Raw genomic sequence first — 22,830 nt, 5'->3', positions numbered from 1 at the left:
TTCTGATGTGACTACCCAGGGTGTAGTGTCACTTTCTGGGGTCCTTGAGGAACATGACATTGTCATATTTGCTTTCTGTCATTCATAGGAAAACGCATTTATGTACAGTACATGGCTAAAAGAAGGTATGTAGGAGAAATGACCCCAGGATGAGATTTCTGGTTTGGCTTAGCCCCGTGTTTCTGTTGTATGTGAGTGTGCGTGCCAGCCCTGTCAGAGAAACCCTTGTTGATAATAGCCCTTGCTCCTTCCTTTCCCTTTTCTTCCTAAGGAAATGCACCAGCAATGCACTACTGGGGAGATGTCACTGTCCAGAGTGTTAAACTTGCTCTTCCGTTTTTTGTGCAGACTCCAATTCCAGTATTCCAGAACCACTTCAAAACGCTTCTGCAGAGCTTCCTACGGAGGCAGCGGGCAAAGAACTGCACAACCACCTCGCTCTAGATATTGACAATGACACAGAAAGCACTGCTCTGTGAAGGAAACCAAACCTGCTTTCCTCTCCTGACGGGGAAAACTGACAGAGCCAACAGTGAAAAGCTTCTTCTGCTGGCACGGAAACATGGCTGCAGGGTGAGGAGCCATGCAGGAGAGGTGTAATGATCTGTGTGTCTCAACAGTAATCCAAATCCTGGATGGAGGGAATTAATTACTGCAGAAACGTGCATAGGAAGCGTAGCTGCTGCTGGTACCGACGGTGTTAGCAAAATTCCAAACGATTTTAAGAAGCGAATTATTAGTTATTTAAAGTGCATGTATTACGGAAGTAATCTTTTAATGCCGCGGTTAGACTTCTCTTCTAGTTGTTAGGTGTTACAAGGAGAGGCCTTGCGAGAGACATTCCCTCACTGATCTGCTGCAGGTGAACCAAAGCCGGCACAGCGGAGGTGACTGCTGGCTCTGTCACTGCTCGCCGCTGTGTGTGCTCAGTGCCTTGACGGACTGTGACTGCAGGAGGAGCCTTACTGTATCGTAATCATTTCAGCGCTACTCTGTGATCAGTACCTAACCCCTATTTCATAGTTATTTGTATTAACCAGCCTGCTTTTTGTTTAAGTGAAATTAATGACTGTTTTGAGGGGGGGGGGGGGGGGGGGAGGTGAAACTGTGGAAGTGGTTTTGTGCTTTCATAGGAAACGGTTGGATTTCGGAAAAAAACAAAACAACTTTGAACATCTGTTTTAGCGCATCAGTTGGGTGAACGTTTATAAAATTAAAGACCGTCTTTTGTCAACCTGAGCCTTCTTCATTCACGCGCGCCAAAACCGCCGCCTTCTCTGTCCAATCCCGGCCCTCCTCCCCTCAGGCGGGAACCGCCTACCTAATGCCGTCCTGTCCAATCCCGGCCCTCCTCCCCTCAGGCGGGAGCCGCCTACCTAATGCCGTCCTGTCCAATCCCGGCCCTCCTCCCCTCAGGCGGGAACCGCCTACCTAATGCCGTCCTGTCCAATCCCGGCCCTCCTCCCCTCAGGCGGGAATCGCCTACTTAATGTCGTCCTGTCCAATCCCGGCCCAGACAGGGCAGACCGGCCACGTCCCCGCGTTTTGCTCTGCCCCGTGTTGCTCCAGGGGCCGTCAGCGCTACCCGTGAACCCATCCCCGCTCTGATAGCCCCCGTTCTAGGCGGCTAGGTCGTTTCCCGAGCCCCAAACGCAGCCGCTCCGCTGCTGCTGGGAAGACGGGCCCTGTGCCCTCTCCAGCCGCGATCACAACCGTTGGGAGACTCAGAAGCAGTGATCACTGGCCGAGTGGGCGGTCCGAAAGGGGCAGGGCCAGGATTGGGTGGTATGGGCGGGGCGGGAGTGTCTGCGAGTCGGGATTGGGCGAAACGGAGCAAGGCGGGAATGGGGGGCGGGCCAAGCATTGACTGGGCTGCGGCAGGGATTGGGCGGAGCGAGGCGGTCCTGGATTGGTTCCCGCTGCAGTCGTCTAGGCGGTGATTGGCTCTGAGCCGGGAGACGCGGGACCAGGAGGTGTGAAATACGAGCGCGTGCCGCAGCGCGACAGTGTCGGCGAAGGAGCGGAGATGAGAAGGCGGCGGCATCGGCATCAGCATTGGCATCGACGGCAGTGGCGGCAGAACCGGGAACGGCGCCGAGAGCAGAGCGGAGCGTGGTGAGCCTGGCGGGGGAGCTGTGACTGGGGGTCGGCGAACTGATGATTGGCTGTTGGCCACCGCGGCCCGTTGGGTGGGGGCTGCCTGAGTTGGGCGGTGCCAGTGGGCCCTCACTGGAGGTGGAGCCACAGTGGGAAAGGGCGCATCTGTGAGTTCCTTCGGGAAGGCAGGGCATCTATGGAGCAGTGCTGCAGCTGAAACACAGACAGTGAGAAGAGAATAAAGATCTTGTGGGAAAGAAGGCAACAGCTAAAATCACTGGTGTGAGCTTTCTATAACGTTTTGTGGGGAAATCTTGCAAGAGCTCAAATCATGGGGCATGAGCTGCAAATAAAGTTTCATGGGTACACAGAGGGGAAGCACTGAAATAATGGAACACATGTTGGAAATAAAGATTGAGGGGGGAAACACGGAGCATGCACTGACAGTGGAGAGCTGCTGCAGGAACCCACAGCACAGGGTGAGGAATGTCTGTGAGAGCTGTAAGGAGGGCATCTCACTGAAGAGCAGTGCTGGAACTGAAACTAACCAGAAGCCAAGAATAAAGATCTTATGGGAAACAGGGCAAGAGCTGAAATCACTGGTGTGAGTTTGTCATAGATCTTTGAGGGGAAATAGAGCAAGAGACCTTATGGTGGGTACTGTGCTGAAAATAAAGATTGAGGGGAGAAATGCGGCACATGAGCTGTGTCACAGAACGGGCTGACAGTGCAGAGCTGCTGCAGGAACCCACAGCACAGGGCATGCAGGGGTGTCTGAGCCAGAGCTGTACAAAGCTGGAGCACAGCCACAGTGTGCAGTGCTGGAGCTGAAGCCGACCAGGAGCTGAGAATAAAGATTGTGTGGGAAACGAGGCAAGAGCTGAAATCACTGGTGTGTGTTTACTATGTAGCACGGGGAGGTAATAGGGCAAGACATGAGCTGGTAATTGAGATCCTTGAGGGGCCGAGGGGCAGAGCTGAAATCACTGTATGAGCTGGTAATGCAGAGCTGCTGCTGAAGCCCAAAGCACAGTGTGAAGGTGTGTCTGTGATGCAGAGCTGTGCAATGCTGCGGCATCTCACTGGAGTGCAGTGCCTGAGCTGAAGCAGACCAGGAGCTGAGAATAAAGATCTTGTGGGAAATGAAGCAAGAGCTGAAATCACTGGTGTGAGCTTTCTAGAACGTTTTGGGGGAAAACATTGCAAGAGCTGAAATTATGCGCATGAGTTGGAAATAAAGCGTCATGGGGGCACAAAGGGGGAGCTCTGACAGAATGCAACGTGTGTTTGAAATAAAGGTTGAGGGGTGAAATGCGGAGCATGCACTGACAGTGCAGAGCTGCTGCATTAACCCACAGCACCGGGCATGGACGGGTGTCTGTGCCAGAGCTGTACAAAGCTGGAGCACAGCCACAGTGTGCAGTGCTGGAGCTGAAGCCGACAAACAGCTGAGAATAAAGATCTTGTGGGAAACGAGGCAAGAGCTGAAATCACTGGTGTGAGTTTGTTATAAAGCACTGGGGAGAAACAGGGCAAGATATGAGCTGGGAATTGAGATCCCTGAGGGGCCACAGGGCACAGCTGAAATCACTGTATGAGCTGGTAATGCAGAGCTGCTGCTCAAACCCACAGCACAGTGTGAAGGTGTGTCAGTGAGGCAGAGCTGTGCAGTGCTGGGGCATCTCACTGGGGTGCAGTGCTGCAGCTGAAGCAGACCAGGAGCTGAGAATAAAGATCTTGTGGGAAACAGGGCAAGAGCTGAAATCACTGCTGTGTGCTTTCTAGAACATTTTTGGGGAAAACATTGCAAGAGCTGAAATCATGCGCATGAGTTGGAAATAAAGCGTCATGGGGGCACAAAGGGGGAGCTCTGACAGAATGCAACGTGTGTTGGAAATAAAGGTTGAGGGGTGAAATGCGGAGCATGCACTGACAGTGCAGAGCTGCTGCTGGAACCCACAGCACCGGGCATGGAGGTGTGTCTGAGCCAGAGCTGTGTGCAGCCCGAGCATATCCAGAAAGTGCATAGCTGGAGCTGAAACACAGGGAGCTGAGAATAAAGATGTGAGCAGAAACTGCAAGAGCTGAAATCACTGGTGTGAGTTTGTTATGGAACTTCACAGGGGAAACGGGACATGAGCTGAAATCATGGGTGTGAGCTGGAAATAAAGACTGAGTGGGAAACATGGGGCAAGAGCTGACAATGCAGAGCTGCTGCTGAATCCCACAGCACAGTGTGAAGGTGCATCTGTGACACAGCTGTGCAGTGCTGCGGCATCTCACTGGAGTGCAGTGCTGCAGCTGAAGCAGACCAGGAGCTGAGAGTAAAGATCTTGTGGGAAGCAGGGCAAGAGCTGAAATCACTGGTGTGAGCTTGTTATAGATCTTTGAGGGGAAATAGAGCAAGAGACCTTACTGTGGGTACTGTGCTGAAAATAAAGACTGAGGGGGGAAATGCGGCACATGAGCTGTGTCATAGAATGGGCTGACAGTGCAGAGCTGCTGCAGGAACCCACAGCACAGGGCATGGAGGTGTGTCTGAGCCAGAGCTGTACAAAGCTGGATCACAGCCACAGTGTGCAGTGCTGGAGCTGAGACGGACCAGGAGCTGAGAATAAAGATCTTGTGGGAAACAGGGCAAGAGCTGAAATCACTGCTGTGTGTTTACTATGTAGCACGAGGAGGTAATAGGGCAAGACATGAGCTGGCGATTGAGATCCTTGAGGGGCTGCGGGGCACAGCTGAAATCACTGTGCATGAGCTGGTAATGCAGAGCTGCTGCTGGGACCCACAGCACAGTGTGAAGGTGTGTCTGTGAGGCAGAGCTGTGCAGTGCTGGGGCATCTCACTGGAGTGCAGTGCTGGAGCTGAAGCAGACCAGGAGCTGAGAATAAAGATCTTGTGGGAAACAGGGCAAGAGCTGAAATCACTGCTGTGTGCTTTCTAGAACGTTTTTGGGGAAAACATTGCAAGAGCTGAAATCATGCGCATGAGTTGGAAATAAAGCGTCATGGGGGCACAAAGGGGGAGCTCTGACAGAATGCAACGTGTGTTGGTAATAAAGATTGAGGGGGGAAACGCGGAGCATGCACTGACAGTGCAGAGCTGCTGCAGGAACCCACAGCACCGGGCATGGAGGTGTGTCTGAGCCAGAGCTGTACAAAGCTGGAGCACAGCCACAGTGTGCAGTGCTGGAGCTGATGCAGACAAACAGCTGAGAATAAAGATCTTGTGGGAAACGAGGCAAGAGCTGAAATCACTGCTGTGAGTTTGTTATAGATCTTTGAGGGGAAATAGAGCAAGAGACCTTATTGTGGGTACTGTGCTGAAAATAAAGACTGAGGGGAGAAATGCGGCACATGAGCTGTGTCATAGAATGGGCTGACAGTGCAGAGCTGCTGCAGGAACCCACAGCACAGGGCATGGAGGTGTGTCTGAGCCAGAGCTGTACAAATCTGGAGCACAGCCACAGTGTGCAGTGCTGGAGCTGAAGCCAACCAGGAGCTGAGAATAAAGATTGTGTGGGAAACGAGGCAAGAGCTGAAATGACTGGTGTGTGTTTACTATGTAGTAGAGGGAGGTAATAGGGCAAGACATGAGCTGGCGATTGAGATCCTTGAGGGGCCGCGGGGCAGTGCTGAAATCACTGTACATGAGCTGGTAATGCAGAGCTGCTGCTCGGACCCACAGCACAGTGTGATGGTGCGTCTGTGATGCAGAGCTGTGCAGTGCTGGGGCATCTCACTGGAGTGCAGTGCCTGAGCTGAAGCAGACCAGGAGCTGAGAATAAAGATCTTGTGGGAAACGAAGCAAGAGCTGAAATCACTGGTGTGAGCTTTCTATAATGTTTTGGGGGAAAACATTGCAAGAGCCGAAATCATGCACATGAGTTGGAAATAAAGCGTCATGGGGGCACAAAGGGGGAGCTCTGACAGAATACAACGTGTGTTGGTAATAAAGATTGAGGGGGGAAACGCAGAGCATGCACTGACAGTGCAGAGCTGCTGCAGGAACCCACAGCACAGGGCATGGACGTGTGTCTGAGCCAGAGTTGTATAAAGCTGGAGCACAGCCACAGTGTGCATAGCTGGAGCTGATGCAGACGAAGAGTTGTGAATAAAGATCTTTTTGGAAACAGGGCAAGAGCTGAAATCACTGGTGTGAGTTTGTTATAGATCTTTGAGGGGAAATAGAGCAAGAGACCTTATTGTGGGTACTGTGCTGAAAATAAAGACTGAGGGGGGAAATGTGGCGCATGAGCTGTGTCATAGAATGGGCTGACAGTGCAGAGCTGCTGCAGGAACCCACAGCACAGGGCATGCAGGGGTGTCTGAGCCAGAGCTGTACAAAGCTGGAGCACAGCCACAGTGTGCAGTGCTGGAGCTGAGACGGACCAGGAGCTGAGAATAAAGATCTTGTGGGAAACGAGGCAAGAGCTGAAATCACTGCTGTGTGTTTACTATGTAGCACGAGGAGGTAATAGGGCAAGACATGAGCTGGCGATTGAGATCCTTGAGGGGCCGCGGGGCACTGCTGAAATCACTGTGCATGAGCTGGTAATGCAGAGCTGCTGCTGGGACCCACAGCACAGTGTGAAGGTGTGTCTGTGAGGCAGAGCTGTGCAGTGCTGGGGCATCTCACTGGAATGCAGTGCTGGATCTGAAGCAGAACAGGAGCTGAGAATAAAGATCTTGTGGGAAACAGGGCAAGAGCTGAAATCACTGGTGTGTGCTTTCTAGAACGTTTTTGGGGAAAACATTGCAAGAGCTGAAATCATGCACATGAGTTGGAAATAAAGCGTCATGGGGGCACAAAGGGGGAGCTCTGACAGAATGCAACGTGTGTTGGTAATAAAGATTGAGGGGGGAATCGCGGAGCATGCACTGACAGTGCAGAGCTGCTGCTGGAACCCACAGCAGTGTGAAGGTGCATCTGTGACACAGCTGTGCAGTGCTGGGGCATCTCACTGGAGTGCAGTGCTGGAGCTGAAGCAGACCAGGAGCTGAGAATAAAGATCTTGTGGGAAGCAGGGCAAGAGCTGAAATCACTGCTGTGTGATTATTATGTAGCACTGGGGAGAAACAGGGCAAGACATGAGCTGGCCATTAAGATCCTTGATGGGCCGAGGGGCAGAGCTAATATCGCTGTGTATGAGCTGGTAATGCAGAGCTGCTGCTGGAATGCACAGCACAGTGTGAAGGTGTGTCAGTGACGCAGAGCTGTGCAGTGCTGGGGCATCTCACTGGAGTGCAATGCTGGAGCTGAAGCAGACCAGGAGCTGAGAATAAAGATCTTGTGGGAAACAGGGCAAGAGCTGAAATCACTGCTGTGTGCTTTCTATAACATTTTTTGGGGAAACATTGCAAGAGCTGAAATCATGCACATGAGTTGGTAATAAAGCGTCATGGGGGCACAAAGGGGGAGCTCTGAAAGAATGCAATGTGTGTTGGTAATAAAGATTGAGGGGGGAAACGCAGAGCATGCACTGACAGTGCAGAGCTGCTGCTGGAACCCACAGCACCGGGCATGGAGGTGTCTGAGCCAGAGCTGTATGCAGCCCGAGCATACCCAGAAAGTGCATAGCTGGAGCTGAAACACAGGGAGCTGAGAATAAAGATGTGAGCAGAAACTGCAAGAGCTGAAATCACTGGTGTGAGTTTGTTATGGAACTTCACAGGGGAAACGGGACATGAGCTGAAATCATGGGTGTGAGCTGGAAATAAAGACTGAGTGGGAAACATGGGGCAAGAGCAGACAATGCAGAGCTGCTGCTGAATCCCACAGCACAGTGTGAAGGTGCATCTGTGAGGCAGAGCTGTGCAGTGCTGCGGCATCTCACTGGAGTGCAGTGCTGGAGCTGAAGCAGACCAGGAGCTGAGAATAAAGATCGTGTGGGAAACAGGGCAAGAGCTGAAATCACTGCTGTGTGCTTTCTAGAACGTTTTTGGGGAAAACATTGCAAGAGCTGAAATCATGCACATGAGCTGGAAATAAAGCGTCATGGGGGCACAAAGGGGGAGCTCTGACAGAATGCAACGTGTGTTGGAAATAAAGATTGAGGGGGGAAACGCGGAGCATGCACTGACAGTGCAGAGCTGCTGCAGGAACCCACAGCACAGGGCATGGAGGTGTCTGAGCCAGAGCTGTACAAAGCTGGAACACAGCCACAGTGTGCAGTGCTGGAGCTGATGCAGATGAAGAGTTGAGAATAAAGATCTTTTTGGAAACAGGGCAAGAGCTGAAATCACTGGTGTGAGTTTGTTATAGATCTTTGAGGGGAAATAGAACAAGAGTCCTTATTGTGGGTACTGTGCTGAAAATAAAGATTGATTGGAGAATTGCGGCACATGAGCTGTGTCATAGAATGGGCTGACAGTGCAGAGCTGCTGCAGGAACCCACAGCACAGGGCATGCAGGGGTGTCTGAGCCAGAGCTGTACAAAGCTGGAGCACAGCCACAGTGTGCAGTGCTGGAGCTGAGACGGACCAGGAGCTGAGAATAAAGATCTTGTGGGAAACAGGGCAAGAGCTGAAATCACTGCTGTGTGTTTACTATGTAGCACGAGGAGGTAATAGGGCAAGACATGAGCTGGCGATTGAGATCCTTGAGGGGCTGCGGGGCACAGCTGAAATCACTGTGCATGAGCTGGTAATGCAGAGCTGCTGCTGGGACCCACAGCACAGTGTGAAGGTGTGTCTGTGAGGCAGAGCTGTGCAGTGCTGGGGCATCTCACTGGAGTGCAGTGCTGGAGCTGAAGCAGACCAGGAGCTGAGAATAAAGATCTTGTGGGAAAGCAGCTGAATCACTGTGCAAGAGCTGAAATCATGCACATGAGTTGGAAATAAAGCGTCATGGGGGCACAAAGGGGGAGCTCTGACAGAATGCAACGTGTGTTGGTAATAAAGATTGAGGGGGGAAACGCGGAGCATGCACTGACAGTGCAGAGCTGCTGCAGGAACCCACAGCACCGGGCATGGAGGTGTGTCTGAGCCAGAGCTGTACAAAGCTGGAACACAGCCACAGTGTGCAGTGCTGGAGCTGATGCAGACAAACAGCTGAGAATAAAGATCTTGTGGGAAACGAGGCAAGAGCTGAAATCACTGCTGTGAGTTTGTTATAGATCTTTGAGGGGAAATAGAGCAAGAGACCTTATTGTGGGTACTGTGCTGAAAATAAAGACTGAGGGGAGAAATGCGGCACATGAGCTGTGTCATAGAATGGGCTGACAGTGCAGAGCTGCTGCAGGAACCCACAGCACAGGGCATGCAGGGGTGTCTGAGCCAGAGCTGTACAAAGCTGGAGCACAGCCACAGTGTGCAGTGCTGGAGCTGAGACAGACAAGGAGCTGAGAATAAAGATCTTGTGGGAAACGAGGCAAGAGCTGAAATCACTGGTGTGTGATTATTATATAGCACTGGGGAGACACAGGGCAAGACATGAGCTGGCCATTATGATACTTGATGGGCTGAGGGGCAGAGCTGAAATCACTGTATGAGCTGGTAATGCAGAGCTGCTGCTGGAACGCACAGCACAGTGTGAAGGTGTGTCTGTGAGGCAGAGCTGTGCAGTGCTGGGGCATCTCACTGGAGTGCAGTGCTGCAGCTGAAGCAGACCAGGAGCTGAGAATAAAGATCTTGTGGGAAACAGGGCAAGAGCTGAAATCACTGCTGTGTGCTTTCTAGAACGTTTTTGGGGAAAACATTGCAAGAGCTGAAATCATGCACATGAGCTGGAAATAAAGCGTCATGGGGGCACAAAGGGGGAGCTCTGACAGAATGCGACGTGTGTTGGAAATAAAGATTGAGGGGGGAAACGCGGAGCATGCACTGACAGTGCAGAGCTGCTGCAGGAACCCACAGCACAGGGCATGGAGGTGTCTGAGCCAGAGCTGTACAAAGCTGGAACACAGCCACAGTGTGCAGTGCTGGAGCTGATGCAGATGAAGAGTTGAGAATAAAGATCTTTTTGGAAACAGGGCAAGAGCTGAAATCACTGGTGTGAGTTTGTTATAGATCTTTGAGGGGAAATAGAACAAGAGTCCTTATTGTGGGTACTGTGCTGAAAATAAAGATTGATTGGAGAAATGCGGCACATGAGCTGTGTCATAGAATGGGCTGACAGTGCAGAGCTGCTGCAGGAACCCACAGCACAGGGCATGCAGGGGTGTCTGAGCCAGAGCTGTACAAAGCTGGAGCACAGCCACAGTGTGCAGTGCTGGAGCTGAAGCCGACAAACAGCTGAGAATAAAGATTGTGTGGGAAACGAGGCAAGAGCTGAAATCACTGCTGTGTGTTTACTATGTAGCACGAGGAGGTAATAGGGCAAGACATGAGCTGGTAATTGAGATCCTTGATGGGCTGAGGGGCACAGCTGAAATCACTGTGCATGAGCTGGTAATGCAGAGCTGCTGCTGGGACCCACAGCACAGTGTGAAGGTGTGTCTGTGATGCAGAGCTGTGCAGTGCTGGGGCATCTCACTGGAATGCAGTGCTGCAGCTGAAGCAAACCGGGAGCTGAGAATAAAGATCTTGTGGGAAACAGGGCAAGAGCTGAAATCACTGGTGTGTAGCTTTCTAGAACGTTTTTGGGGAAAACATTGCAAGAGCTGAAATTATGCGCATGAGTTGGAAATAAAGCGTCACGGGGGCACAAAAGGGGAGCTCTGACAGAATGGAAAGTGTTGGAAATAAAGATTGAGGGGGGAAATGCAGAGCATGCATTGTCAGTGCAGAGCTGCTGCAGGAACCCACAGCACCGGGCATGGAGGTGTCTGTGCCAGAGCTGTACAAATCTGGAGCACAGCCACAGTGTGCAGTGCTGGAGCTGAAGCCGACAAACAGCTGAGAATAAAGATCTTGTGGGAAACGAGGCAAGAGCTGAAATCACTGGTGTGAGTTTGTTATAAAGCACTGGGGAGAAACAGGGCAAGACATGAGCTGGCAATTGAGGTCCTTGAGGGTCCACAGGGCAGAGCTGAAATCACTGTGTATGAGCTGGTAATGCAGAGCTGCTGCTGGAACGCACAGCAGAGTGTGAAGGTGCATCTGTGACACAGCTGTGCAGTGCTGGGGCATCTCACTGGAGTGCAGTGCTGGATCTGAAGCAGACCAGGAGCTGAGAATAAAGATCTTGTGGGAAACAGGGCAAGAGCTGAAATCACTGGTGTGTGCTTTCTAGAACTTTTTTGGGGAAAACATTGCAAGAGCTGAAATCATGCGCATGAGTTGGAAATAAAGCGTCATGGGGGCACAAAGGGGGAGCTCTGAAAGAATGCAATGTGTGTCGGAAATAAGGATTGAGGGGGGAATCGCGGAGCATGCACTGACAGTGCAGAGCTGCTGCTGGAACCCACAGCACCGGGCATGGAGGTGTCTGAGCCAGAGCTGTGTGCAGCCCGAGCATACCCAGAGTGCACAGAGCTGGAGCTGAAACACAGGGAGCTGAGAATAAAGATGTGAGCAGAAACTGCAAGAGCTGAAATCACTGGTGTGAGTTTGTTATGGAACTTCACAGGGGAAACGGGACATGAGCTGAAATCATGGGTGTGAGCTGGAAATAAAGACTGAGTGGGAAACATGGGGCAAGAGCTGACAATGCAGAGCTGCTGCTGAATCCCACAGCACAGTGTGAAGGTGCATCTGTGACACAGCTGTGCAGTGCTGCGGCATCTCACTGGAGTGCAGTGCTGCAGCTGAAGCAGACCAGGAGCTGAGAATAAAGATCTTGTGGGAAACAGGGCAAGAGCTCAAATCACTGGTGTGTGCTTTCTATAACGTTTTTGGGGAAAACATTGCAAGAGCTGAAATCATGCACATGAGCTGGAAATAAAGCGTCATGGGGGCACAAAGGGGGGGCTCTGAGAGAATACAACGTGTGTTGGAAATAAAGATTGAGGGGGGAAACGCGGAGCATGCACTGACAGTGCAGAGCTGCTGCTAGGAACCCACAGCACCGGGCATGGAGGTGTCTGGGCCAGAGCTGTGTGCAGCCCGAGCATACCCAGAGTGCACAGAGCTGGAGCTGAAACACAGGGAGCTGAGAATAAAGATCTTTTTAGAAACGAGGCAAGAGCTGAAATGACTGGTGTGTGTTTACTATGTAGTAGAGGGAGGTAATAGGGCAAGACATGAGCTGGCGATTGAGATCCTTGAGGGGCCGCGGGGCAGTGCTGAAATCACTGTACATGAGCTGGTAATGCAGAGCTGCTGCTCGGACCCACAGCACAGTGTGATGGTGCGTCTGTGATGCAGAGCTGTGCAGTGCTGGGGCATCTCACTGGAGTGCAGTGCCTGAGCTGAAGCAGACCAGGAGCTGAGAATAAAGATCTTGTGGGAAACGAAGCAAGAGCTGAAATCACTGGTGTGAGCTTTCTATAATGTTTTGGGGGAAAACATTGCAAGAGCCGAAATCATGCACATGAGTTGGAAATAAAGCGTCATGGGGGCACAAAGGGGGAGCTCTGACAGAATACAACGTGTGTTGGTAATAAAGATTGACAGGGGGAAACGCAGAGCATGCACTGACAGTGCAGAGCTGCTGCAGGAACCCACAGCACAGGGCATGGACGTGTGTCTGAGCCAGAGTTGTATAAAGCTGGAGCACAGCCACAGTGTGCATAGCTGGAGCTGATGCAGACGAAGAGTTGTGAATAAAGATCTTTTTGGAAACAGGGCAAGAGCTGAAATCACTGGTGTGAGTTTGTTATAGATCTTTGAGGGGAAATAGAGCAAGAGACCTTATTGTGGGTACTGTGCTGAAAATAAAGACTGAGGGGGGAAATGTGGCGCATGAGCTGTGTCATAGAATGGGCTGACAGTGCAGAGCTGCTGCAGGAACCCACAGCACAGGGCATGCAGGGGTGTCTGAGCCAGAGCTGTACAAAGCTGGAGCACAGCCACAGTGTGCAGTGCTGGAGCTGAGACGGACCAGGAGCTGAGAATAAAGATCTTGTGGGAAACGAGGCAAGAGCTGAAATCACTGGTGTGTGTTTACTATGTAGCACGAGGAGGTAATAGGGCAAGACATGAGCTGGCGATTGAGATCCTTGAGGGGCCGCGGGGCACTGCTGAAATCACTGTGCATGAGCTGGTAATGCAGAGCTGCTGCTGGGACCCACAGCACAGTGTGAAGGTGTGTCTGTGAGGCAGAGCTGTGCAGTGCTGGGGCATCTCACTGGAATGCAGTGCTGGATCTGAAGCAGAACAGGAGCTGAGAATAAAGATCTTGTGGGAAACAGGGCAAGAGCTGAAATCACTGGTGTGTGCTTTCTAGAACGTTTTTGGGGAAAACATTGCAAGAGCTGAAATCATGCACATGAGTTGGAAATAAAGCGTCATGGGGGCACAAAGGGGGAGCTCTGACAGAATGCAACGTGTGTTGGTAATAAAGATTGAGGGGGGAATCGCGGAGCATGCACTGACAGTGCAGAGCTGCTGCTGGAACCCACAGCAGTGTGAAGGTGCATCTGTGACACAGCTGTGCAGTGCTGGGGCATCTCACTGGAGTGCAGTGCTGGAGCTGAAGCAGACCAGGAGCTGAGAATAAAGATCTTGTGGGAAGCAGGGCAAGAGCTGAAATCACTGCTGTGTGATTATTATGTAGCACTGGGGAGAAACAGGGCAAGACATGAGCTGGCCATTAAGATCCTTGATGGGCCGAGGGGCAGAGCTAATATCGCTGTGTATGAGCTGGTAATGCAGAGCTGCTGCTGGAATGCACAGCACAGTGTGAAGGTGTGTCAGTGACGCAGAGCTGTGCAGTGCTGGGGCATCTCACTGGAGTGCAATGCTGGAGCTGAAGCAGACCAGGAGCTGAGAATAAAGATCTTGTGGGAAACAGGGCAAGAGCTGAAATCACTGGTTTGTGCTTTCTATAACATTTTTTGGGGAAACATTGCAAGAGCTGAAATCATGCACATGAGTTGGTAATAAAGCGTCATGGGGGCACAAAAGGGGAGCTCTGACAGAATGCAATGTGTGTTGGTAATAAAGATTGAGGGGGGAAACGCAGAGCATGCACTGACAGTGCAGAGCTGCTGCTGGAACCCACAGCACCGGGCATGGAGGTGTCTGAGCCAGAGCTGTGTGCAGCCCGAGCATACCCAGAGTGCACAGAGCTGGAGCTGAAACACAGGGAGCTGAGAATAAAGATGTGAGCAGAAACTGCAAGAGCTGAAATCACTGGTGTGAGTTTGTTATGGAACTTCACAGGGGAAACGGGACATGAGCTGAAATCATGGGTGTGAGCTGGAAATAAAGATTGAGTGGGAAACATGGGGCAAGAGCTGACAGTGCAGAGCTGCTGCTGAATCCCACAGCACAGTGTGAAGGTGCATCTGTGAGGCAGAGCTGTGCAGTGCTACGGCATCTCACTGGAGTACAGTGCTGGAGCTGAAGCAGACCAGGAGCTGAGAATAAAGATCTTGTGGGAAACGAGGCAAGAGCTGAAATCACTGCTGTGTGTTTATTATGTAGCACGAGGAGGTAATAGGGCAAGACATGAGCTGGTAATTGAGATCCTTGAGGGGCCGCGGGGCACAGCTGAAATCACTGTGCATGCACTGACAGTGCAGAGCTGCTGCTGGGACCCACAGCACAGTGTGAAGGTGTGTCTGTGATGCAGAGCTGTGCAGTGCTGGGGCATCTCACTGGAATGCAGTGCTGCAGCTGAATCAAACCGGGAGCTGAGAATAAAGATCTTGTGGGAAACGAAGCAAGAGCTGAAATCACTGGTGTGAGCTTTCTAGAACGTTTTTGGGGAAAACATTGCAAGAGCTGAAATTATGCGCATGAGTTGGAAATAAAGCGTCACGGGGGCACAAAAGGGGAGCTCTGACAGAATGGAAAGTGTTGGAAATAAAGATTGAGGGGGGAAATGCAGAGCATGCATTGTCAGTGCAGAGCTGCTGCAGGAACCCACAGCACCGGGCATGGAGGTGTGTCTGAGCCAGAGCTGTACAAAGCTGGAGCACAGCCACAGTGTGCAGTGCTGGAGCTGAAGCTGACAAACAGCTGAGAATAAAGATCTTGTGGGAAACGAGGCAAGAGCTGAAATCACTGGTGTGAGTTTGTTATAAAGCACTGGGGAGAAACAGGGCAAGACATGAGCTGGCAATTGAGGTCCTTGAGGGTCCACAGGGCAGAGCTGAAATCACTGTGTATGAGCTGGTAATGCAGAGCTGCTGCTGGAACGCACAGCAGAGTGTGAAGGTGCATCTGTGACACAGCTGTGCAGTGCTGCGGAATCTCACTGGGGTGCAGTGCTGGAGCTGAAGCAGACCAGGAGCTGAGAATAAAGATCTTTTGGTAAACAGAGCAAGAGCTGAAATCACTGCTGTGAGCTTTCTATAACTGTTTTTGGGGAAAACATTGCAAGAGCTGAAACCATGTGGCATGAGTTGGAAATAAAGCGTCATGGGGGCACAATGGGGGAGCTCTGAAAGAATGCAATGTGTTGGAAATAAAGATTGAGGGGGGAAATGCAGAGCATGCACTGACAGTGCAGAGCTGCTGCTGGAACCCACAGCACCGGGCATGGAGGTGTGTCTGAGCCAGAGTTGTATAAAGCTGGAGCACAGCCACAGTGTGCAGTGCTGGAGCTGAAGCCGACAAACAGCTGAGAATAAAGATCTTGTGGGAAACGAGGCAAGAGCTGAAATCACTGGTGTGAGTTTGTTATAGATCTTTGAGGGGAAATAGAGCAAGGGTCCTTATGTTCGGTACTGTGCTGAAAATAAAGACTGAGGGGGGAAATGTGGCGCATGAGCTGTGTCATAGAATGGGCTGACAGTGCAGAGCTGCTGCTGGAACGCACAGCAGAGTGTGAAGGTGCATCTGTGACACAGCTGTGCAGTGCTGCGGCATCTCACTGGGGTGAAGTGCTGGAGCTGAAGCAAACCAGGAGCTGAGAATAAAGATCTTGTGGGAAACGAAGCAAGAGCTGAAATCACTGGTGTGTGCTTTCTATGTTTTTTGGGGAAAACATTGCAAGAGCTGAAATTATGCGCATGAGTTGGAAATAAAGCGTCATGGGGGCACAAACGGGGAAACACGGGAATTATGGAACGTGTTGGAAATAAAGATTGAGGGGGGAAAACGTGGAGCATGCACTGACAGTGCAGAGCTGCTGCTGGAAACCACAGTACCGGGCATGGAGGTGTGTCTGAGCCAGAGCTGTACAAAGCTGGAGCACAGCCACAGTGTGCAGTGCTGGAGCTGAAGCCGACAAACAGCTGAGAATAAAGATCTTGTGGGAAACGAGGCAAGAGCTGAAATCACTGGTGTGAGTTTGTTATAAAGCACTGGGGAGAAACAGGGCAAGACATGAGCTGGTAATTGAGATCCATGAGGGGCCACAGGGCACAGCTGAAATCACTGTATGAGCTGGTAATGCAGAGCTGCTGCTGGAGTCCACAACACAGTGTGGAGGTGTGTCAGTGAGGCAGAGCTGAGCAGAGATGGGGCATCTCACTGGGGTGCAGTGCTGGAGCTGAAGCAGACCAGGAGCTGAGAATAAAGATCTTGTGGGAAATGAGGCCAGAGCTGTAATCACTGCTGTGAGCTTTCTATAACACTTTTGAGTAAAATATTACATAGCTGAAATCATTGGGGCACAAAGGGGAAGCACTGAAATAATGGTACACGTATTGGAAATAAAGACTGAGAGGTGAAAAACAGAGCGTAAGCTAACAGTGCAGAGCTGCTGCTGGAACCCACAGCACAGGGCATGGATGTGTGTCTGTAAGGCAGAGCTGTATGGAGATGGGGCATCTCACTGGAGTGCAGTGCTGGAGCTGAAGCCAACCAGGAGCTGAGAATAAAGATCTTGTGGGAAACGAGCTGAGAGCTGAAATCACTGTTGTGATTTTATTATAGAACTTCACAGGGGAAAGAGGACATGAGCTGAAATCATGGGTGTGAATTGGAAATGAAGATTGAGGGGAAACATGGGGCAAGAGCTGACAGCGCAGAGCTGCTGCTGGAACCCACAGCACCGGGCACAGAGGTGTGTCTGAGCCAGAGCTGTACAAATCTGAAGCACAGCCGCAGTGTGCAGTGCTGGAGCTGAGACGGACAAGGAATTGAGAATAAAGATCGTGTGGGAAAGAAGGCAAGAGCTGAAATCACTGCTGTGAGCTTATTATAAAGCACTGGGGGGAAATATGGAAAACCTGAAATCGTGGAGTGTGACGTGGAAAGGAAGGAAGGGCAAGGACTGAAATCAGTGCATGTGAGCTGGCAGTGCAGAGCGGCTGCTGGGACCCACAGCACAGAGGGCAGATATGTCCTCCAGCCAGAGCTGTGTGCAGCCACAGCACCTCTTGTCTGCAGAGCGCAGTGTTGGGAGCTGAAGGGGCAGAGCTGGAGCTGAAACAGACCAGGAGCTGAGAATAAAGATGTGAGCAGAAACTGCAAGAGCTGAAATCACTGGTGTGAGTTTGTTACGGAACAGAGGAAGCAGGACAAGAGCTGAAGTCATGAATGTGAGCTGGAAATAAAGGTTGAGTGGGAAACATGGGGCAAGAGCTGAGAGTGCAGAGCTGCTGCTGAAGCCCCCAGCACAGGCATGAAGGCACTTCCATCAGCTGGAGCATTTCCACGTGGATCTGATAAAGCAGAGCTGGATCTGAAACAGGGATGACAATGTGCAAAGATTCTGGGAGGAAACATGGGGCACAAAAATCTCACTGTTGGACAGCAGAGTGCAAAGCCAGAGTATTGCTTTCCTTGAGCATCCAATTCCTGGAGGTGAGATGCACAGCATTAATTGTACCTTTCCAGAACTGAGCCAAAGTAAATGTGCAAGAAGATGGCACATCCAGCAGCTGGAGCTGTCAGAAGGTAGAGCCCCTCTTCCACAGATTGTGCAGCATGTGTAGCTGGGGCAGATCTGAAGCTGAAATGCAAGGCATGCCCTGAAAATACAGACTGTGGCATGAGCCACAGGTCATGAGCAGAAATGTTGGATCTGGGGGTGAACGTGGGATGTGGGCAGAGGTGGAAATGCAAACACCAGCAGAACTATAGGAAGCCAGAACCCTTACCTGGAGTGCACAGCATCAGGATTGGAACTGGGGACAGAGCTAGAAATGTGGACCCTGGGGAATGATGGGGCCACAGCACCCCTGGGTGCAGCTCCTGTGCCCAGCTGCTGTGTGCACATGGATCTGGCAGCAGCCACGCCGCAGCCGGGGCTGTGCCCAGCAGGAGCTCTGCCTGCTGTTTGTTGCCTCACTCCTCTGCAGGATTGCTCCAGGTGCTCCCTGGGCAGTGCCGGGCTGAGGATGGCAGCTGAACCCCAGCAGCTGCTGCCCACTGTCCCAGGGAGCAGCAGCACCCTCAGCCCAGCCTGAGGACATGCAGGGACTGCTGTGTGCAGTCCCCAGTGCACAGTCATGCCAGGGTCCAGGCCTAGTGCTACCTGGCCCCACCACTCCCCTGCGGTTCCAGGTATCTCCACGATAAACTTAAAGATCGTCTTTTGTTAACTTAAGGTATATTTATTTAAGAGTGTCACTAACGTGCCCACTTCTGCAGCCCATGAGACAGCAGCTCCACACCCACAGCTGTGCAGTTATCCCTGGGTTCTGCAGCTGCTGGGCTGCTGCTGCTCAGCTCCTCCTGACTCATGGACTGCAATGAAAGCCATGCATCTCTGTGTGTGGATTTGTGTGAAACATGAGAGTCCTGCTGCAAGAAGAAACGCCGGGAACACACCGCATCAGGCAGATAAGTGCAAGGGAATGGGCCATACAACTTCTGTGAATGAAAGAAGGAGAGACAGTAACAGCAATAGCCATACAACTCGCTGGACTAATTTAGTTAACCTGTAAGTTCCATCACATTCCGTAATACATTTCATTCAGGTTACTAAACTAGAACTAAAGCTTCACTGCAAAATAAAACTGCATTCCACAGAGAACGTATTGCACTTGCTGACGTGCTCCAGTATTTTGATTGCTTTCTGCTGCTACAGCCTGAAACACCCACAGCTGCCCAGTTCCTTCCGCTCCAGTGTCCAAGAATGCTTCCTGCTCCAGGTCCTTACTCCAGCACTGGAACAAGTTTTCCAAACTCCAAGTTCAGTGCTACAAGTCAAGATTCCAGCTGTGTGACTAAATTTGATGTTCGTCCCCGAAACTGCATGCAACGTACCTGAATCCAGGGCAGGCTGAACAGGACTCAAATACATTCTCAGAAAATCTACAGGGCTTGCACATTCTTCAGCTTTAGACAAGTAGCCAATAGTCGCTGCTGGGATGAGCAGCTCAGGGGGAAGAACACACAGACTGTCACTGTTGGCCTTGCTGTCATCCTGTGGAACAAAGAGCATTTTGATGCAGGTGCAGCAAGGGCACAGGGCTGCACGTTACCTTAGGGCAGCTGGCCCTAAGCAGCAGGGCTGGGGCTGCTCCCCATTCCTGTGTCCTTCAGGACTGCTCAGGGACAAAGCCCAGGAGAGGGACTCATGACACAAGCCTGTGGCAGCGCTGTGAATGAGCTCACTCAAACAGCTGCACAAAACAGCCAGACACAGGTCTGAGAAGCAACACAGAATAAAGCAATGACTTTTTGTGATGCTTTCATGCTGCCTCTAGAATCCTCTGAGCGTGCTGATAGACGCTACAGCTGCTGTAAGGTGTGGGGGAGTGCAGGGTTGGGGGGGGAAACTGGGAACTTTACCTCAGCAGATTTTAGCACATAGTCTGCCACATTGACCAGGAGTGTAAGACACTCTGTGACCACCTCTTCTATAGACTGCGATTGCATTGAGTCTTCTGAATGTGTCACAGGAGACGTCACTACTGCCACATCCCACTTTGGGAACTGCCTGCTCGGGATGTTGTGTGCCACCACCAGTACTTTGATTTCCTGGAGAAGAGCACTGAGTGGAAAGGAAGTGAATTCTGTCCTTAAGAACAGCAAGCAGTTTGTATCACCACGTTCATGTTTCATAACCCAAGCAATGTGTGATTGGCACTCTCAGAATTGCCTGAGCACAACGTGCTGTACATGCTGCACACCTCCCACCCTGTGGGCAATATGGATCATCCAACAGAAGCTTTTTTCCAGTTGTGCTCTAGCAGCTGTGCAAAGGTCTGAGTGGACTGGTGGCTGGGAGGGTGAGAAAGGAGCAGAAAAGCAGGCGGGATTTAGTGAGCAAATGGAGGTATGGGATGCTACTGTGCCCCATGGCACTCAGAAGGAGAATGAGAAGTCAATGTAATCGTACCTAACGTTCTGTTTAACTTGAAAGGAGCTGTCTACCACTTCTCTTACAATTTTCTTTCAGCAAAGGTAATGGGAACCACTTACCTAGGACCCTGTTTTTGGAGAGAAGCGAGAGCTCGGATGAGAAAATGTATTGTGCTACAGCAAGACTGCAGAGGAAAGGGGAGAGTTTTTATGGAATTGTGTATTATAAAATAATACTACCTGACTAAAAAATAACTCTTCAGCATCCCTTCCTGTAAATAGGCCTTGCCTTTGAGACCCATGCACTGAGGACAAAGCATGTTCCTATTATGCCTGACCGAACACAGCACTTCATGCTGTCAATTCCCTCCCTGCTCTGGGACAGTTCGCTTCAGTACCGGGGGCAGCAAAATCCAGAGGAAAGCTGCCGAGAATCCACGCTGCTACTCAGCCCTCAGTTCTCACTTTAAACCAATGTATGGAGTCAGAGGTAGTCACACGTTTGCAGTCGTCTGCATCTGAACAGCCATCTGAACAGTTTGTACGAAGCTGAATCGAGGCCATTGGATCCCATTGGGAATTCCTTTAACTTACTTCCACTACATGAAGAACTTGGCTGGAACTGAGAAGCAGCAGCCCCGAGACTTGTTCGTATTCTGACGCAACTTCAAACAATTCTCTGTGGTAACCTTGTTTCAAAAGAAACAGTTTGTTACACCGCTCACAGTGAGAGTTCCAGCAGGTCAGTTCTCTGTTCTGCCTGCTCAGATTTACAAATTATGCTTTTGTTATTCAGAAGCATTAAAGTATCACTTTAACAGGAACAAGGGAATTGCTTCTTGAAACATGCAGCACAATTTGTGTCAGCTCCTAAATCTGCAACAAAGCTCACTAATAAGTGTAGATGGAGTCCAACTCCTGCCTGCATTCATTGAGTCACAGAATCATGAGTTGGAAGGGACCTCTGAATGCCATGTGGTCCCACTCCCTGCACTGAGCAGAGACACCCACAGCTCCATCAGTGCTCAGAGCCCCATCCAGCCTGACCATAGGCATCTGCAGGGTTGGGGCACGGCCACCTCTCTGGGCACCCTGTGCTACTGCTTTATTCCAGAAGTGCAGTTACACCGCTGTTGCTGTGGATGCACTGCCTGCAGGCCTCAAGCATGGAGCACTGCCACAGTTCTGCACGTGTAGCTGAATTCCTGCCTCTGCCCGACGTTGGCACCAGCTCATACAAATGCACCAAACAAAAAAAGCTGCCTTAATGCTCCTTACGGATAGTCACCCACCTGCCACCTCCTCCGCCTCCACCTCTTCGCGCAGCCGGGCCACGACCAGCAGGCGCTGCAGCGGGACGCGACACTGCGGGCAGAGCGCAGCACGCGCAGCTCAGCGCAGCACGCGCAGCTCAGCGCAGCACGCCGCAGCTCAGCGCAGCACGCGCAGCTCAGCGCAGCACGCGCAGCTCAGCGCAGCACGCGCAGCTCAGCGCAGCACGCGCAGCTCAGCGCAGCACGCGCAGCTCAGCGCAGCACGCGCAGCTCAGCGCAGCACGCGCAGCTCAGCGCAGCACGCGCAGCTCAGCGCAGCACGCGCAGCTCAGCGCAGCACGCGCAGCTCAGCGCAGCACGCGCAGCTCAGCGCAGCACGCGCAGCTCAGCGCAGCAGCAGCTGCTGCCGCCGCCGCATCCCGCCCCGCCGGCCTCCCACCTGCAGGGTGCGACGCAGCCACCGCCGCCGCGCGGTCAGGAGATTCCTCCGCTCCAACTGCAGCGGCTCCGGCCAGTTGTGCCGCGCGGCCGCTCGCGCCTCCTCCGCCATAGCCGGGCTCTGCGCCGGGAGCGGCCGGTGGGGGCCGCGCTGCGCTCGCGGAGCCGAGGAACGGCCGTTGTGCCGCGTGCCAGGGCCACGCCCTCCGGCCCGGGCAGGTGCAGAGAGTTCCGGCAGCCACACGAGGCCCTGGGGGTGGGTTGGCTGCCGAGGCTGAAAGCACCGCTGAACGCCCGGTCGCGTTTCTCCTCTCGAGGACGAGTCGCGCCACCGGGCACATCCGTTCTTCTCGCAGAAGGCTTTAACGGCGCTACGCCACCTGTTCGCAGCCCACCTGGAGGTGTGTGTGCCACTGCGCTCGGCACCACTCCTCTCATCGCTGCGCCTCGGCTGTGTCGCTCCGGCCATATCAGCCCCACCACTTGGCAGCGTGCTGCCATCACCGCAGTCCCACGGAACGTCGGCAACCCCAGAGAGCGGACTGCACGCCCGCTGCTGCCCGCGGGGTGTGGAGGAGGGAATGCAGGCTGTAAGCACTGCCCCAGGTCAGTTGTGCTCCCTGGTGGCTACAGGGGCTACAGCACAGGCGGGCCACGTGTCTTAGTATGGTTACGGAGGTGTAAATAGGAACAGAATCCAGATGTCCTGTGTGCCAGGTAGTGCTTTAACCCCAAAGAGCATAATTATATACTTGGAATAACCAACACCGCGCTCCCGCCTCAGCTCAGCTCATTGTGCTCATCCAGTTCAGGTCTGCCAAGCGCTC

At 52.2% G+C, this 22,830-nt stretch overlaps 2 protein-coding genes across 11 annotated transcripts in view; one reads left to right on the top strand and one right to left on the bottom strand.

Annotated features, from left to right (window-relative positions):
- The window catches only part of ARHGAP17 (Rho GTPase activating protein 17), a 39,452-nt gene extending 38,218 nt beyond the window's left edge, over positions 1-1,234 (top strand). For 2 of the 4 annotated variants that reach the window (XM_004945259.4, XM_414864.6), the window contains one exon: positions 349-1,234. In XM_004945259.4, the coding sequence (XP_004945316.2) occupies positions 349-479 (131 nt within the window). In that variant the 3' untranslated portion in view covers positions 480-1,234. The remainder of the gene's footprint in view (positions 1-348) is intronic. The other 2 variants (XM_004945258.4, XM_015294471.4) reach the window with 1 other exon arrangement.
- On the bottom strand, positions 1,082-22,569 carry C7orf62 (C7orf62 homolog). 7 transcript variants are annotated; one of them, XM_015294291.4, is made up of 7 exons: positions 22,005-22,131; positions 21,584-21,656; positions 20,886-20,980; positions 20,412-20,476; positions 19,779-19,980; positions 19,251-19,410; positions 1,082-2,310 (listed from the first exon to the last, which is right to left on the bottom strand). In XM_015294291.4, exons 1-7 carry the CDS (start codon positions 22,113-22,115, stop codon positions 1,628-1,630), a joined length of 1,389 nt encoding a protein of 462 aa, XP_015149777.3. In that variant the 5' UTR covers positions 22,116-22,131; the 3' UTR covers positions 1,082-1,627. The 7 variants fall into 7 exon arrangements, with proteins under 7 accessions (XP_015149777.3, XP_025011008.2, XP_025011014.3 ...); XM_025155244.3 differs by lacking the exon at positions 1,082-2,310 and adding an exon at positions 18,575-18,854; XM_025155240.3 differs by lacking the exon at positions 21,584-21,656 and having other exon boundaries at positions 22,005-22,569.
- Positions 22,570-22,830: the final 261 nt, after the last annotated feature.

This window comes from Gallus gallus, chromosome 14 (genome assembly GCF_016699485.2).
Source record: "Gallus gallus isolate bGalGal1 chromosome 14, bGalGal1.mat.broiler.GRCg7b, whole genome shotgun sequence".
Taxonomy (NCBI): Eukaryota; Metazoa; Chordata; class Aves; order Galliformes; family Phasianidae; genus Gallus; species Gallus gallus.
Note: the sequence above shows the minus strand (reverse complement) of the source record. Positions and strands in the feature narration are given on the sequence as shown.

What these genes read in the sequence shown, in the direction of transcription:
- C7orf62 (XM_025155240.3), bottom strand. Translation starts at nt 22,344, where the DNA reads ATGTGCCCGGTGGCGCGACTCGTCCTCGAGAGGAGAAACGCGACCGGG. An exon ending in GGCTGCGTCGCACCCTGCAG is followed by an intron (nt 20,981 to 22,004) that starts GTGGGAGGCCGG and finishes TTTTGAAACAAG; the next exon opens with GTTACCACAGAGAATTGTTT. An exon ending in TCAGCCTGCCCTGGATTCAG is followed by an intron (nt 2,311 to 19,250) that starts GTACGTTGCATG and finishes TCTGTGTTTCAG; the next exon opens with CTGCAGCACTGCTCCATAGA.